Source organism: Callospermophilus lateralis, chromosome 2, assembly GCF_048772815.1.
Source record: "Callospermophilus lateralis isolate mCalLat2 chromosome 2, mCalLat2.hap1, whole genome shotgun sequence".
In the NCBI taxonomy this organism is placed as follows: domain Eukaryota; kingdom Metazoa; phylum Chordata; class Mammalia; order Rodentia; family Sciuridae; genus Callospermophilus; species Callospermophilus lateralis.
In genome coordinates this window covers 12,833,646-12,851,428 of record NC_135306.1, presented here as the reverse complement: position 1 = coordinate 12,851,428, position 17,783 = coordinate 12,833,646, and the positions used below count along the sequence as shown (strand labels likewise).

The 17,783-nt window shown below is 53.2% G+C and overlaps 1 protein-coding gene across 15 annotated transcripts in view; it reads left to right on the top strand.

Annotated features, from left to right (window-relative positions):
• Dab2ip (DAB2 interacting protein) overlaps positions 1-17,783 on the top strand; it is a 183,066-nt gene that overhangs the window by 73,630 nt on the left and 91,653 nt on the right. For 13 of the 15 annotated variants that reach the window (XR_013090351.2, XM_076845543.2, XM_076845548.2 and 10 more), the window contains one exon: positions 12,472-12,575. Coding sequence is in view for 11 of the 15 variants with exons in the window: in XM_076845543.2 (XP_076701658.1) it covers positions 12,472-12,575 (104 nt within the window). In the remaining 4 variants the exon portion in view is untranslated. The other 2 variants (XM_076845554.2, XM_076845553.2) reach the window with 2 other exon arrangements.

The following is a 17,783-nucleotide window of genomic DNA, read 5'->3' as shown; positions in this document are numbered from 1 at the left end:
TCCTGGGCACCAGCTCTAAGTCTGACCCCGGGTCCCCTCTGAGGGGATGCTGTGCCCACCTCTCACCAAGGACTGACGATCTTCAGGACGGGGACGGCTGTCCTGCACACTGAGCCCTCCATGTGGTCCCGGTGCCTCTCTCCCACCAGAGTCCATCCCCCACACTCCAAAAGCAGGGGGTCCTGTTGTTTGCATCCCCTGACTGTGAACCACACTCTGGGGTCGGAGACAACTTGAACTCTGGTCCCAGTTCGATTCAGGAGACAACGAACTGTCACAGTTTGGAGGCCTCAAACCAACACTATGAAAACAAAATGTGAGATCCCCCCGACAGCTCACCCCCTTTCTGCCTTGTAGCTGGGGTGACTGGAGGCTGGGCTGGGGTCAGAGATGGCTGGGGAATGTGGACAAGGGCCCAGGGCAGAGAGGACATTTTGGCGTCCTGAGTGACTGGGGACCCATGGTCCTCTCAGTCATCTCTGCACAGTGGTTTCTTTCTTGCCTTGAGGCAACCCCCAGATTCAGAGATCCCTGGGCTCCATCCCTCCTCAGTGTCCCCTGGCTGTAGATTGCGATGTCAATGTCAGCTTCCTCCTGTTAAAGTTGGGGCTGATGCTTCTTATCGCAGGAGTCAGTTGTAAGATAGAAACTCACAAGCACAGTCCCTGCGTCTGTAAATTGGTTTCTCCACCTTTCCTAGAGATTCCATTCTTATTACATACAGATAGCCAGTTGTTCTAGCGTGATTTGTTAAAAAAAAAAAAAAAAATCTCATCTTTTACTTATTTTCAAAAATCAACTGACCACATGTGTGCGGGTCTATTTCTGGATTCTCTGTGCTGTTCCATTGATCTGTGCACTTATCCTTATGCTAATACCACACTGTCTTCTTTATATTAGCTCTATTTGGAAACTGTAAAGTACAACTTGAAACCAGTTAATGTAAGTCCCTTAACCTTTTTCTTCTTTCTCAAGCTTGATTGGCTATTCTAAGTCCTTAGCTTTGATATCTAAATTTAAAATTGAGCTTTTCAGGGTCTTTGAAAAGCTTGTTAGGATTTTGACTGGGATTGCATTGGCTCTGTAGGTCGGTTTGGGGAGACAGGCTGTCTTAACAGTACTGAGTCTTCCAATCCTTGAACATGGTCCATTTATTTAGATCTTGGTTAATACCTTTAAGCAGCATTTAAAAAAATTTATTAGTTTTGTGCGTGTTAAATTTGTTAAGTATTTTTCCATGATTGATTGTGCATGGGTGGTGTTGAGGATTGAGCTCAGGACTTTGCATTTATGCATTCGGCCACTGAGCTGCATCCCCAGCCCTTTTAAAAGTTTACTTTGAGGCAGGGTCTCACTAAGTTGCTCAGGCTGGCCACAAACTTGTGATCCTCCTGCCTCAGGCCCCTGAATAGCTGGGATTACTGAAGTAGCTGCGATTGTAGGGAGTAGCTGGGATAGCTGGAGTAGCTGGGATCGTAGGGAATAGCTGGGATTACAGGTGTTCATCTGATGCTCTTTGTTGATCACTGTGAAGCATCTGAGATGTTTACCCAATTTGTGGGCTAACGAGTTAGCCTGGTAGAATTTTATGGGTGCTGGCAGAAGGCAGGAGATACCTACATGCATCAGAGATGAAGGACTGTGACTCATGGCCTAGGAGGCAGCATGGGCTTCACATCTGCCTTGAGTCTCTTCTCCCCGGAGTCCTGGGGCTATTCTAGAACATAAAGTGATCTATTCTAGAAACTAAAATGGTGATCTATGATAGGACATAACATGCTCTGCTCTGCTATTTTTCCAATATAACCTCATGTCCCTTCCAGAATCTATGAGTCAACTGTTCCTTAGGCTAAAAATTACACAAAGAACTGAAATTCAGTTTTGCTTTAGTATTACATCATTAAATTAGGAATTTCGGGAAAATTTGAAACTTTGAATTCCAACCTGTCAAATACAGAAAGGTAAAGGGCTGGTAGTATAGCTCAGTTGGCAGAGTGCCTGCCTCGAATGCACAAGGTCCTGGGTTCAATCCCCAGCAACACACACACACACACACACACACACACACACACAATTATATTAGAAAATGAACCTATATACACTTTAAATTGTATGCGTATCTTCCTTTGCTGGAAAAGAGGAGACTGCTACATAGTCTAGCTGTGTTGATCTAATTTGGTAATATGGTTTGTATACAAAAGCACAGAACATTAAGTGCTAAGCTGGAATTCTTGGGAAAGAGAAATAGTTTATGATTATTGAATGAAGTGAGAATTAAGATGAATTTAATAATATACCCGAATATTTAGGTTTTGATAATCCTGGCTCCCTCTGTGGCATTATAATTAGAATTTATATGCCTTCAAGAAGTATTATTGATGTAATTAGTTTCTACACTAAGGATAAAGTACACAGTGAGGATGATATGTTCTCTGCGTACAGATGTGAAAACATCTTCCAGCTATATTCTGAAATAATCAACAAAGGTACTATCTATTTTTGTGGGTTTCAGGCCCTCTCAGATGTCCTTTAATAACAACAGCATGTGAAGAAGGAAAGGTTACATTAAATATGGGTATAATTATTATATTTCTAAGCCTGATCCCGGATCCCTGGGGGTGGTACTGGGGATTGAACTCAGGGGCACTCAACCACTGAGCCACTTCCCCAGCCCTATTTTGTATTTTATCTAGAGACAGGGTCTCACTGATTTGCTCAGTGCCACGCTTTGAACTTGTGATCCTTCTGCCTCAGCCTCCCAAGCTGCTGGTATTACAGGTGTGAGCTTGTGTGCCCAGCTTGAGCTCTTCTTTTTTAAGGCAGCTGTAGATTTGGAAGAGGAGACATGAGAATCCTCAGATATCCACAGTCTGAACTGGCCAATGATCAGTCTCCATTCCTTCATCTTTAGTTTGACGTAACTAGAACTGGTTGAGCCTTGACTGGTACCAGTGGGAATCAGTGTCCTGTGGCTGCTGTAACAAGTATGGTGTCTTAAAGCAACAGTAACGTGTTCTACAATTCTGGAGGCCAGAAGCCTGAAGTCCATTTTGCTGAGTGGAAGTCAAGGTGTTTCACGGCTGTGCTCCTTCTGGAACCTCTAAGGCAGAATCCATTTGCTTTTTCCAGCTTCTAGAACCTGCCTATATTCCTTGACTCATGGCCCCACGTCTCCCACCTCTGGTTCCACGATGACATAGCCTTCGCTGTCTTGGCTGCCTTCTCTGATCATTGTGATGACATTGGGTCCACCCAGGTAATCATCTTCCCATCTCAAGATCCTTAATCACATCTGCAGAGTCCCTTTTGCCATATAAAGGAGCACATTTACGGGTTCCAGGAATTAGGACATTGGCTCTTTTGGACCATGTTTCTGCCTGTCGCAGGGGGGGTAAGGTTTAATAACCTCTAAGCAGCACCTGTTCCGGAGATGGATGGACAAAGGCTGGACTGGGAGACGTGCAGCGTGGCAGCCTATCTGTTCTGCGGACACTCTTCACTTGGTGTCAAAGCAGATAATAGCAGCGTGGATGTGTTCCATTCACCGGTCCACACAGCCCTCTCTGCCGCAGTGCATGCGCACACACACATGCAGGCAAAGACAGCCACTCACAGAGGCGCCCCCCAGGACCTCCGACCTCTGGCCGGCCACTTGGGCTGGCGTTGATGTGGACGCCTTGTTTTGTTTCTTTCTCGTGCTTCTTTTCCTTTCTCTTCCGATGTATTCAGAGAGAACGGCTGGTACTGAGTCACTGTATCATCTGTTCTCATTTCAGTTCTACTGCTAGTTTGGGGAAGTCTTAATCACTTCTCCTTCAGTAAGTGGGGTAGCCTCTGTCCCCACCCAGACCCCGTCCTGTTCTCCGAAGAGAAGCCCTGAAAACAAACATATAATGTTTTTCTTTTCTTTTTTTCAGTACTAGGAATTGAACCCAGAGGCCCTCTACTACTTAGCCACATCCCCTTGCCCGCCCCCCGGCCATTTTTATTTAATAATTATTTTTTGATATGAGGGATTGAACCCAGGGACACTTATACCACTGAGCCACGTCCCAGCCCTTTTTATTTTTATTTTTTTCTATTTAGAGACAGGGTCTCACTAAGTTGCTTAGAGCCTCAGTAAGTTGCGGACGCTGGCTTTGAACTGGCGACCCTTCTGCCTCGGCCTCCCAAGTCGCTGGGATTATCGGTATGAGTTACCTGACTCATCTTTATTTTACATTTTGAGACAGGATCCCTCTAAGTGACTCAGGCTGGCCTCCAACTTGTGATTCTCCTGCCTTGGCCTCCCTAGTAGCTGGGATTACAGGTGTTCACCACTGCGCCCAGCAAATTTATGATGCTTTTCTATGTGACTGCATACACGCACACAGAAAATGTCACATTAGTTTTCAGTCATCTAGACATCAAATGTATTTCAGCCTACTTTCCATGGTATGCCTTGGCTTTTGACTTTTGGAATAATTACAGATTGACAGGTCCCTGTGCAAATGGTACAGAGGGGTCCTTGGAGGACTGGGTCCCCCCAGTGGTTGCACCTTCCATAACTCTGGTACCTGCCCTCCAGCTTCTGTGCCCTCCAGCCAGCAGCCCACCAGAAACACTCCTCAACTGGGCCGGGGTGTTTATTAGCCACTGTGGCCAGGGCGAACGCACACACGGGTCACCCAGGGCGACCACGTCGGAGTGTGCTACGGAGACCCATTAGAAGACCTGGGCCTGGGCTGGGTGGTTTGGGGAGGTCTGTCTAAGGCAGTGGGCCTCCCTCGGGATTGGCTGCTGATGGAAAGCAGAGGCAGGGCCAGGATTGGGCGTCCTGAATCCTGTCTCCAGGGGGAGGAGACCTGCGGGCAGCCGCAGCTCATTGGTGGAGAGTCAGCCTCTCGCTTTGGCTGAGAGGAGGAGGCTTGGTATTTTGTGGGTGGCACTGCGACCTTGGCTTTGTGGGTTGCTTAGACACAATGGGGAAGTGGCCTTGTTTGTGTCTCACTGTCATAGTATCAGAGTCCCCTTGTCTGGTGCCCTTTGACACTGTAGCTTAGCCGTGGGTGGGGGCTGGGCTGCCTTCCAGGTGCCAGGGGCTGCCCCCCCCATCTTTTCTGTGTTGTGTGCTCGTCTCTGTCATTTCATCAGATGCATAGCTTCAAAACCACCCTGTTATAAGGGTACAGCAAAGACCTCCCAGATGTGTGTGTGACCACCTAGATCCTGTGTTGCCCCTTGATGGTCATACCACCCAGCCTCCGGCCCTCCCCATCCTCTAGCAACTCCTAAGCTGCTTTCCATCTGTATCACTTGACTGCTTTGAGAATGTCACACAAAGGGAACCACACGCCTCAGGACCTTTTCCAATTGGCATTCTTCATTCAGCAGGATGCCCTTGGGATCCATCCAAGTTGTCGCGTGGATGGATGGTGCATTCTGTTTTCATTGTTGAGTAGTATTCCGTGGCACACACAATCCTTTTCGTTTTTCTTTTTGGTGGTACTAGGAATCAAACCCAGGGCTTCATGCATGCTAGGCAAGCACTCTGCCCCTGAATCACAGCCTGGGTCGCCTTCCTTGCTTCCGTAACAGTTAAAGCCTCACAGTTTAAAAACCACAGGTGTATTATTTCACAGACCAAAGTCAAGATATCAGCAGGTTGTCATCCTTTCCAAAGGCTCTAGGGGAAAATCCACGTCATTGCTCATTCCCTGTTAGTGGGTCTCAGTTCCACATGGTGGAGGACCAAGGTCCCCATTTCCCTGCCAGCTGTCAGCTGAGGGATATTTCAGACTCCACCAGAGGTGACCACATTCCTTGGTGTGTGGGTTAGGGTTAGGGTTAGGGTTAGGGTTAGATCCACTGACAGAGCCACCTGGGAGTCCTCCTGTGCTGTCAAAGTCCTCTGTCTTGTCAGATTTCTCTGGTTCACTTTTTTGTCTTCCTCTTCCACATTTAAGGACACATGTGATTCGATGTCCCTACCTAGATAATCCAGGATCATCTTCCATCTCAAAATCTTTATCCCTAATCACGTCTGCAAAGTCCTTTATTTGCCATGTTAGGTAGCATGTTCAAAGGCTGTGGGAATCAGGGTGTGGGTTTCTTTGGGGGCCATTATTCTGTCTTACACAGTTTGTTTAGGGTTCACCTGTTGGAGAATGTTTAATCATTTCCAATTTTTGGCTACTACAAATAAAGCTGCTGTGAACATTTGCATAAAAAAAACCCAGTATCTAAGTGGATCACATTCTGTCTCTTTTACAATTGATTTTGTTCATTTCTGAGTTTTATTCGCATTGACCTGTTTAGATCTGGGTCCTTTGTTGTGCCATCTTCCTCCACAGAATGATGCCCCTGAGAGTTTACCCTTTTCTTTTCTGTATAGTATTCCACCAAGTGACTCTTCCAAGGTCTGTTCTCCTGTGGGTGTACATTTAGGCTGCTTCCACTGTTTTGCTCCTATGAACAGTATGGCAGTGAGCATCCATGTGCTCAGGAAGAAGCATTTTTCTAGTCTGGATCCGTAGGAGGGAAATTTCAGGTCCAAGTGTATGTTTATTTGGTTCTGAGTAGCTATTATCTAAATGTTCTCTGAAGCTTTCACTCCACCAGCAGAGATGAAAGAGTGCCATGACATCTCTGCCAGCGTTGGGAGTCAAAAAGGTTCTTTTTCGTTTCTGGGCTGGTTTCTTCTTAATTTCTTTTAACTGATTTCTTTCTAAATCTTGGACTGCTCTAGGGCCCAGCCAAAAGGCGGGAGATGGTATTTGCATTTTCCTGATCACTGTTAGCAGCCACTGGTCCCTGGCCGGCACCTGCTCTTTGCTCACCCCGCCGGCCCCTTCTGCCCCGACCCCAGCATCGCCGCCTGCTGCTTCCACCTGCTCTCAGGCATTAAGTCTGGACAGCGCGATCCGACAACTGAAATGTGGTGTCTTGTCTGAAATTACAGGATGTTCGTTGGGCCTCCGTGTTTCCATGGGAACAAGTAACAGTCATCCTTCATGATTAGCTGGTATCCATGGCAACCAAGCCAGCAGCATTTGAATGAAACCGATTTTATTTTATTTATTTTTTTGCAAACACATGAAGGTTAAAATGCATCTCTCTGGCTGCGGCTTCTAAGAATAGGAAGGCAGCCTGGTTTTGCGGTAGAGTGGAGACTTTTTTGACCTAGTAGAAAGGGGATCCAGCATCAGCTGATCCCAGGATGCAGTTTTACCAGGTGGGTGCCTGGGAGGTCATGTAGAGGTCACGTAGTGAGACTGAGACTCCTGGACCATGCTCCAAGGTCTGAGGGAGCCTCACAAGAGGGTGCTGGGTCTCCCTCCCCATGATCCTTTGGCACAAAGGCCACATTCATGCTGTGTGATATTAGCAGATTCACTTAACCTCTCTGGGATTCTGTTTGCATCAGCTTTGCTAAGTCAAAGGAGAAAGGCCGCAGTGCTTGGGTCTAGGACTCTGAGGTTCAGTCCCCAGAGGCAGAGACAGAGCAGTTAAGACCCAGGGCTTCAGCCCCCTGCCTTCTCTTCCTGTGTAAATAGAGGTCTTTTCTTCTATTTGGGGGTTGGTGTTGGGGAGTGGAAGTGGTCACTGCTGTTACTCCTGACTCACTGGATTGAGGATCAGTCAGAAACTAAGAGATGGCAGGGTTGACCTGGAGTCACACAGCAGAGTCAGGGCTAACTCCAGTGCCCCCACCCAGGACTCCGTGCTCCAGGTCCCCTTTGCCTTCCCTGAAGCCCTAAGATCTGGGGGATCATCTGAGGGACTCTCTGCAGATCCCCTCACTCCCTGCCTGGAGGACGCACAGAGGAAGTCACTTTTGCCTCTTGAAACCTGTTTCCTTGTCTGGAGATGGACTCAGACTCTGCCCATAATGACACTCTGGGCACGTTCTGGCTGCCCCAAGGTCCCACCAGTTGGGTGTGCCTGGGGTCAGACTGGGGTGATTTGAGGAGGGCTTGCCAGGGGACTGTTTCCTGGGTGGTGGCAGGTGCAGGGAGCCTCTAGGGGCAGTGCCCAGCGGGGGCTGCTCCACAGAGGTCCTCAGAGGTGCCGAGAGGGGGTCCCAGGAGGTGAGTGCCTAGGAGGCAGGGCTGTCTTGATGGGGCCGGGACCTTCCATGGAGGGGGCAGCCAGCCCTGGCGATCTTGTCCCTCCTCTGGTCTCCTGCCAGGGCTCCCCACTGGCCAAGTCCCACGAAGCTGAGGATCCAGGACTCAGTCTATACGGTCAGCAGCTGGAGCAGGAGGCCGGCAGGGAAGGGTGCAGATTGGCCCCGGGGCCATACCAAAGTGACCCCAGAGGTATCAAGATCCCCCCTCAAGTTTCTTTTGTGGGCCTGGAGGCCGAGAGGCAGGGAGGAGTGCTGGCTGCTTTGCCTGGGGGAGAGTGGGCTTCTCCCTTATCCGCAGGGGCCTTGCACACTCGCACACTCGGGACAGGCACTCCACCCCTGAGCTGCAGCCCGAGCCCCGAAGGTTCTTTCTTTCTGAGATCCCCCTGCCCTGGCCCAGGAATCCAGGCTACCTTAAAGCTATTTGGGGAGCACCCAAGAGGGTCTTTGCTCCAGGACATAATGCACAGGTTCCTTTCCCTCTGGCCTCAGCTTCACCATCTGTAAAACGGGAGATTGGACCAAGCAACCTCTGAGGAGCTCCTGGCTCTGACCCTGGAGGGAAGGGGCAGGTTCTGGGCAGGTTCTGGTCATCATCAGTCTGGGTCCCAGGGGAGAGTCAGCATCGCTGGGCACCTGTGCCCTACCAGGTGACACCATGTGCCTCTTGCCTAGAGCCATCAGGGTCCGCCTGCCATGCAGAGGAGGTGAAACTGTAGCCAGGTGTGGTGCAGGTGTGTGCACGTGTGTGTGTGCACGCGTGCACGCACATGCCTGTGCAAGCATCTTGGGAGAGGGAAGATGGTTCTAAAGGCTCCCGTGGTGCTCTGGGGGCCCCAGCCTCTACTGTGCTGGTGATCCCAGGGACCCTCTAGGCAAGGCCTGACTTCCGACTACAGTGGGGACCGATATTTACTGATGGATGATGAGCAGGTGACCAGACCTTGACTGAGCGCGGCTGGGTGCCTGGCCTAGGAGGCTGGCAGGAAACAGAGCCTTGCACGTGGAGGGGACCCAGAGGTGGAGGTGACCTCACGGTGGCTTGGAGATAGGAAGACAAGTGGCAATTCTGCCAGGCTCTGATGTGGAGAGGGGGTGAATCATTCTGCCTGCAGTGACGGGGACATTGCCCCAGAGTTGAAGGATGACTGTGTTCCCACGGGAGCTGTTCAGGCCACTCTGCCGGCTAGGGAGGCCGGCTAGGGAGACGTGTGGTGAAGGTGTGACACAGGGCAGCCCTGCCTCACGGAAGGCCGGTGAAGTCGGTTGGCAAGAGAAGCACCAGAGGGGCACCATGGAGTGGCCTTGGGTGCCAGGTGAGGGGTGTGCTGTCTCTGAGGGCACTTGGGTCTGGCTGGGCGTGGCCCGTCCTGCTCTCTCCGTCCCTTGCCCTTGCCCTGGAGAGTGGCTGGACCAGGGGTCTGCTCCAGATGAGGCTTGCACCATGAGCTGCATGCCTACTGTGTGTCAGTCCCCTGGTTGGGCACTGGGACATGGAGGGGCTCAGCACTGATGGAGCCAGGGACTCCGTGTCCAGACACCTGGGCCTCATTCCTGTGGCCACCTCCTAGCGTGTCACCTTGGGCTAGGGACTGCCCCCCATCTTCTGCATCTGTCCTAATAGGGCGTCCTGTTCGCTTGCTACCACAGTGCCTTGTGCGTGGGTGGGACCCCAAGGTGGAGGTGGCCTGCTTTACAGAGCACAAGAGGACATCTCCCAGGTAGAGGTGACGTGCACTGTCACAGAGCACTTGCGGATCCCCTCCAGGTGGTGATGACAAGAGCTGCGGTGGATTACAAGGGGACACGCCCCAGGTGGCAGTGATGCCTGCTGTCTCAGGGCACAGGCAGTGCCGAGGCAGGCTGGGGGAGGAGAGAGAAGGCAGACTGGGAGCGTGGGCAGAGATTTCCTAGGGAAACCTCCAGAAGAGTGGGTGTCTGGCGTGTGCCTGGCGGAGGCAGTGGAGGAGGGGTGAGGGGTACAGAGCAGAGGAAGCAGCCAGGGCTGCACAGGCAGCAGTGGAGACTGGGGCTTCTGCAGGACGTGGTCCAGGCCTGGGTCGATGGCTTCACCTGCTTGGCCGTTGTCCAGGGCTCGGGATCGGAGCCTGTTCTAGTTGAAGTCCTTTCAGGCTTCTGGGGACCCCTGTTTGGTTACATGGAGAGAATGGAGCAGGAAATGCAGCAGGTGCCCCCGGCCCCAGAAGCTAGCCCCCGTGTGCACCCTGTGCCAGCCCCTGTGTGCACCCTGTGCTTTGCCCTGATGGCACCATCCTCACCTCCGGTGTTCTTGGGGTGGGCTGTGGGTGTGCACTCAGCACCTCCACGAACAGGAACATGTACATTCACCTTGCTGGTGTTTCTCACTCTGCACTCCTGCGTGTCCCCAGGGACCAGGGAAACCCCCGCCCCATCCTTTTCAGACTTCCTTGTGAGTCAACAGGTCTTTCCCGAGCACCCACACACATCCCGCTCCAAGCGGGGTGCCGGGATGTGGAGATGCAGCCGGCTTAGGAGTGGGAGTCCAGAGTCCCACGTGTGCGCATGCGTGCACTGTGCAAACGAGGGCTAGACCAGAGGCCCAGGCCTGGCTGTTGCTATAGGAGCCAGAGGGGGCTGAGAGTGGTGGGCGGAGGGGGTCACCAAGGGTCTCCGGAAGGGAGTCCTCTGGGGGAGCCACTCCAGAGCAGTAGAAGAGGCAGCCCAGCATGGTGTGGGGGACCAGTGAGGAAGCAGCCTGGCTGGACCGGCCCAGGAGGTCGTAAGTGGGTGTGGTCAGAAGGTGGCTGAAGATTCTCTTGAGCTGTCACCATGTAAAAGTCCGAATATTTCCTGTTATTTAAAATCCCAGATTTCTGGCTTTGCCGGAAGCTGTGGGAAGCTATGGTTACATTTTCCCTCTTGTGAAGTAGCAGTAATCAGCCAGGCTGTTTTCCTCACCTGCCTGGCCTCTGCAGACCTCCCACGCTTAAAGCCTCGGCAAAAGAGGATCTGGATTGGAAGTCAGAGATCCTCGATTCTCATTGACAGAAGGGATCTGCAGAAAGTGGTCCAGGCTGGGTAGATGGCTTTGCCTGCTTGAGGGGGCGGGTGTCTTCCACACTTCTGACCAGGAGAGGCCTGATTTGCTTGTATACTTCCATGAACAGGGAGCTTAGTACTTCCCAAGACATGTGAGATTTGGGGGGAATACTTTAAAAATTGTGTTAAAATACATTTTAACCTTTTTTTGTTGTTGTTGTTTTGTTTTTGGTGGTGGGGAGGATGGCACTGGGGATTAAACCCAGGAGCACTGTACCACTGAGCCACATCCCCAACCCTTTTTACTTTTATTTTGAGACAGAGGTTCACTAAGTTGTAGAGGCTGGCCTTGAACTTGGGATCCTGTTGCCTCAGCCTCCTGAGCAGCTGGGATTACAGGTGTGCACCTCCATGCCCAGCTCATTTTAACCATTTTAAGTATACAACTCAGTGGCATTAAGAACATCTACAGCCGGGCACCGTGACACACACATGTGATCCCCGTGGCTCGGGAGGCTGAGTGAGACAGGAGGGTCATGAGTTCAAAGCCAGCTTCAGCAAAAGCGAGGCACTAAGCAACTCAGTGAGACCCTGTCTCTAAATAAAATACAAAACAGGGCTGGTGATGTGGCTCAGTGGGCGAGTGCCCCTGAGTTCAATCCCTGGTATCCCACCACAAAAAAAAAAAAAAAAAAAAAAAAAAAAATCTACAATGCTGTATGACCATTGCCACCATCCATTTTTACAACTTTTCCATTCTTCCAGACAGAAACCTTGAACCATTCAGTGACCATTTCCCATCCCCCTCCCCCAGCTCCTGGGAACTTTTGATCTATTTTCTGTCCCAGTGCATTTGCCTATTCTGAATATTCCCCACTGAGGTGGAATCCATCCACATTTGTCCTTCTGTGTCTGGTGTGCGTCACCTGGCATGATGCTCCTTCAAGGTTTGTCCACGCTGTGACTCTCTTCTGAACCTGATTCCTTTGGGGCAGGCGGCATTCCCTTGCGTGTATGTAACGTTGTGTTTATCCAATCATCTGTTGATGGACACTGAGTCGTGCCTGCAATTTGGCTGTCATGAACAAAGCTGCTCTGAACATTTGCATGCACGTGTTTGTCCATGTCCCCGTTTTCCCTTCTTCGGGGTGTCTGCACGGGAGTGGAGCTGTTGCCTTGGATGGTAATCCTCTCTTGAATTCTGCTAAACTTTTCTGCTCCCCCACTTTATAGGGACCAGTTTGTCTGTTGTGCGTGGCTGGATGCAAGTGGCAGGGAGGCCTCCGTGGATGTGCTTTAGCTATCGGATGTACTCACCTCCTCTCTCCCTCTCTCGACAGAGTCACCCCAAGAAAGGCCTGGCTCCCGGCGCAGCCTGCCCGGCAGCCTGTCAGAGAAGAGCCCCAGCATGGAGCCCTCAGCTGCCTCGCCGTTCCGGGTCACGGTAACTATCTCTGCGTCACCACCACCACCGACACTGCCACCAACCATCACCACGTGGCCCCGGGGTGCTGCTCTGCGACCCCGTGGTCCCCCTTCCTGGAGCCTCATGGACCGGGAGAGCGTCCAGCCTCCCTTGCTCTAGGTATCCAATCCCTTGGCTGCTCCCTTCTCCATGGCTCAGCCCTGCCCCTGGGGCCACTTGGGTCCCATCCTTCAAGGGAGGGGTCAGGTGGAGGACAGGCATCCCTGAAGGCCACCAGACATGGAGTGCCCTGGCCCAGGAAGAGAAGAGATTAAGCTAGGTCCCCGCACTCCACGCACACATGCTGCTTCCCCACCCTGACCGGGCGGGTGTCGTTTGGGTGTCTTGAGGTCTGTCATGCGGTAGTCCCTGGCCAGTCATAATTCAGTTCTGTCTTGGTGGGAAATAAAATAATTCTGTATTCCCCAACCGATGAAGCCTTAGAATTGAAAGATCACAGCCTATATATTATAGCTTTGGGATTTAGGCCATTCGCACACATAATTTCTTTTCTTTTTTACAAACTTAAATGACTTTGTGGAGACAGAACCCAGGGACCCCCTACATCGGACTTCCGTGCCTCTTGGTATTGCCACACAGTCAGACAGAGGGTCGGGTCCCTTCCCTCCCTCATTCAGCAAGCGCAGCATGTGACCCTCTGTCCGATGCTGTGGCTGGCACGTGGTCTTCCCCAGGGAGCCCAGGTCTGTATCGGAGCTTCTGTTTGCCTGTGTGATCATCCCCTCTTTCACTGGAGAGTTGTGGCATGCCTGTCCCATGCCAGGCCTGTTCCGGTGGTGGGCTGAGCGGAGGCGCAGGTCAGGAGAGCATGGTGGACAAAGTCCCTTCGTGGTCACTCTTGAGTTGACCAGGGAAACAGGAAGCTTGTTTGAGGTGGTGTGGTCGGGAGGTGATGTTTGAGCTGAGGCCCACGGGCCGAGGAGCCAGCCCTGTGGCCAGCAGACGACAGAGGTGCAGGGAAGAGAGTGGCAGACTTGGCTGTACCCCTGACTCGGGGACTGCAGGGGAGCTGGAGTAGCTGACTGTCCCAGTACGTGGGAGAGGGACTCCCTGGAGCTGACTTTTGAGCTGGGTCCTGCAGGATCAGTGGAAACTGGCTGTTGATGGAGGCAGTAAGGGGACTGGTGATGACATGGATGTGCTGAGGGATGCTGAGACACTGGCTGGGTCTGGCGTGAGGGGACTGAAGGGCTGGTGTGAGATGAGGCTGGAGAGCAGGCTGTGACAGGTCAGGTGGAGCCCTGCCCAGGACCGCTGACCCTTCTGCCTGTCTATATGGCAGAAAAATGCTTTGAAGATGGGTCCTGGGGCCCCTTCAAGCTGCGGCTCGCTGGGCCTGGGCATCTGCATTTTTACCAAGCTCCCCTGACCGGTGGTGCAGAGTTCCTGGACTCTGGCGTGGAGGAGGAGCCTGTGCTGAGAGCATTCAGGGTCATGCCTCTGGATATGGCCAGTAGGTCCCTGGGAACTCATCTAGGGTGACACCCACTCCCACCCACTGGAGCAGAGGCCAAATCCCGCCCTCTCTGGTCTCCCAGGCCACAGTGGGCAGGGTGAGCCTTCAGGGGACCTCAGGGCACTATGGATAATAATCCAGTAGTTCACTCCACTGATTGCCCACCTGCTGCGTGTGGCTCTGTCCTGCATCCCTGATCTCCCTGATCTCGGACAGCCCTGCAGCTGATGCTTTGGTTACCCATCTTCCAGGCGAGGAAACTGAGGCTCAGCTCGGTTAAGGCGCTTGTCTGAGCTCCAAGTGCTAGTAGAGGTAAGAGGCAGAGCTGTAACTGGGAAAGAGTGTGCCTCCTGGGGCTGAGGGGGAGGAGCCCCATCAGCAACCTTTCTCTGCCACTTCCCGTTCTTTGCTGCTCTAATAAGCAGGCCAGCACACCTGAGTTGCTGGAATTTGCAGCCCTGTAATTGCCAGCGGGGCTTGGCGGGTTTCCCGTCGTGGTGTCTCTGCTCGGTTTCCTGGGTGGAAACTACCTGTGGATCAGAGTCAGAGATAGCCTGCCAGCCTCTAGCCCCCCAGGACTGCACCCACATCCCACCTGCCCAGGGAGGGTCTGCAGAGCACCTTTAAGGTGGCCATTTTGCCCACTGCTCAAGGCAACCCTGTTGGTAGGTATCATAAGTATCACCATTTCGTAGATGAGGAAACTGAGGTTCACAGAGGTGAAGTCATTTTCCTGGTGTCACACAGCTCCTGAGTGATAGGCAGGCAGAGATGCTGGAACAGTGGGACATTTCAGCTTTGTGTGCATCTCTGGGGACCTTGGTCCTTTTTCTGTGTTCAGCAGTTAAGGAAAGGGGTGTGAACTGAGACTCCATCCTGGGCCAGAGGCTTGGAGCTGGCGGCACTGGAGAGCTTGAGTTTGGGGAGCTGGGTTCTAATCTCGGCCCTTTCATGAACTGCGTGGCCTCCTGAGGCACTTGGCCTCCCTGAGCCTCGTATCCTCAGCAGTGACATGTGGAGCTGGCAGACTGTCCTGAAGACTCACTGTGAGCGTGCCACCAGGCCTGACCCCCTGGTGGTGCTTGACAGATGAAATCCAACATTCTCATTCAAGTCACATTTCCCTTTTAGACCACTAAAGATATGGGGAGGGCTGGGGCAGGGGCAGAGGATGGTATTTTGGGGAAGCCAGGTGAGCCGGGCCGGTGTCCTGGGGACAGACCTGCACACAGAGCCTGTGGCAGGGCCAGAAGCACAGCCCAGCCCCGAGCTTGTTCCCTGGCTCCATCCTCCCGAGCTCGGCAGCTGCTCTGTGTAGACCCCGAGGGAACCCGGGGGACGTGCTCTTGCCTGGGGGAGGCAGGAGACACCACAGCTTGTACCTGAGTCACTGCTGCTGTTGCTGTCATTTTAAACCCGGGAGTGAGGATGTCGCCATGTCTGGTGGAGGTGCCCCGTTGGGAGACCTTAGTCCAGGGGCTAAGGTCTCTGGGTCTCCTTCTGTTCCCTGCGCCATGAAAACCAAGGCAGGGAAGGCCTGGACTGGTCAGAGGTCATCTGAAAGTGCTGGAAGCCTGGCTTGTCCCATGCCCGTGCCTCAGTGCAGACCCAACACCCTCTGAAGGGCATTGGTGATCTGGTGCTTGTCCCCCCTCTCTGCCCCCAGAGACTTTGTGACCGGGGAGAACCTCATTTCCCCTTCTGTGCACTAAAGGGGATGGACTTTGTGAGGCAGCATGTGCTTTAGGCATACAGTAGGTGCTTAAATGTTCTGGTGCAGCCGGTAAAAGAAAGGGCTTGAGGGTTAGCTGACGTGACTTTGAGGCCCCTGCACGGCCTCAGACCTTCATTGTGTCTTGGACCAGATGTGGACCCTTCCTGCCCATCTGATGTAACTTCCTCCTACCTACAGGTGGGGTTGGGGGACGGGACAGTGGCTCCCCAGGGCCACAGAGGGCCAGGAGACTGGCATGTGCCCACAAGAGCTGCAGGGGACCTTGGGTTAACGGGAGGATGCTGGAGGGTCTGAGAGAGGCCTCCTACCTTCAGCTCTGAGGCTGCAAAGATTCCTCCCAGTCTGTCTTCTCTGGACCAGAGCCTTCTCCTGGGAGGGAGGGAGGGAGGAGGGCAGGGGTCAGGTGGCAAGGGAGGCCCTGGATCTGCAGAGACTGCGCCTCTGGGGCCCCAGAGTCTCTGAGCAGCATGCTCCCAGGGATCCCAGTTTGCTGGCGTGAGGGGGGAGCTGGTGACTCTTCTGGTCTCTGGAGAGTCCCTCAGCCTGCCACCTTCCCAGCTGGGCTGTGGGCAGAGTCCTTTCCCCTTCCTTCACTTGCCCCGCCCTCTCCCACTGACCTTGAGGCGCTACTGCGGGTCTGGTCTGGGTGGGGAGGTGGCAGAGGCTCCGGGAAACTTGACAGCCAATTGATCCCTTCTCGGGAAGTTGAAAGTGGAGAGTCGTGTTTGAAGGTTTAGCTGAAATTAGGTCTCAGGGCTATTTTTTGCGAGATGGAGAAGGAAAAGTGTCAGAGAGGGGAAGGCCCAGGGGGCTGTCAGTATCAGGTCGATGGCAGGTGCTTCGGCAAGCAGGTCTTTGGTTCTTTTCAAGAACTCACTTTTACCAGGTGCTTGGTTCTGAGGTGCTGCAGGAACCCAAAACAAGGGGCCTGGGGAGGAGGGAAAAGAATTCCTGCAGGAGGAATCTTTGAGGCTGGACTTTGAGGGATGTGTAGGAGTTTTTCAGGAACAAAAGGAGAAGAATATTTCATTTAGATGGATATCTAACTGAGCAGGAGCAAGCCAATGGCCCTGTGTGATTGTGATCGAGGTGTTGGATGGGTTGGGGGCATAAGGGAGAAGGCCTGGGGAGAGAAGTGAGGAGCTTTGGGGTGGGTACTAAAGCCCTTGCACTTCTCCAGAATGCAGGAGCCACAGGGGCAAGGTTCCCGGTGAAGTCCCGCTAGCAGACTGAAGGGTGACCCCCCGGCACAGCATGGAAAGGTGGTCAGAAACGATCTGTCCAACCCTCCTCACCTTGAGGAGGCTCAGAGAGGGGAAGGTCCTTTCCCAAGGTCACAGGGCCTATCTGGGACAGGGCCTGGAGCTGAGCCCAGGGCTCACCACGCCCCATCCTCACTGGACATCCGCCACCTGCTTCCGAGTGGGCCTTCCTCCTGGCTCCCATCACTTCCAGGTAGTGGGGGGCTTCCTGGAGTAGCCCTTTGCGGGTCCCAGTGCCCTAGGAGGCCCCGATGCCTCCTCCTGCTCATCGGCACAACCCCATCTCCTGGCCCTGGACCCACAGCTTGTCGGGGGCTGCCTGTCAGAGGAGGGGTGACTTGCGGGACAGGAGAGCAGCTTTCTCTGTGGCACAGTCCCCTGCCAATGCCCCTTCTCCATGAAGGCAGCTCTGGGTTGCCCTCACGCAGGGAAACTGAGGCCCAGGGAGGGAAGGCGTGCCAGGTCCCCTTCGGGGGCTCCCTGCACCAGTGCGGACTGCCTCTGGCATCTCAAATGCACCACCCCTTGGGACACATGGACGCCTGTGGCAGGGCAGCTGTGCTGAGCCCCAGGCTGAGGCCCCACACTAGGGGTCCCAGCACCCACTTTGTAGTGTGAGGAATTTGCCCACGAGACTCACGTCCCTTGCTCTGCTCTGTGCTAGGAGCTGGACTCTGCTGACCCGGTGTCTGGCAAGTGGTCAGCAGGTGAGA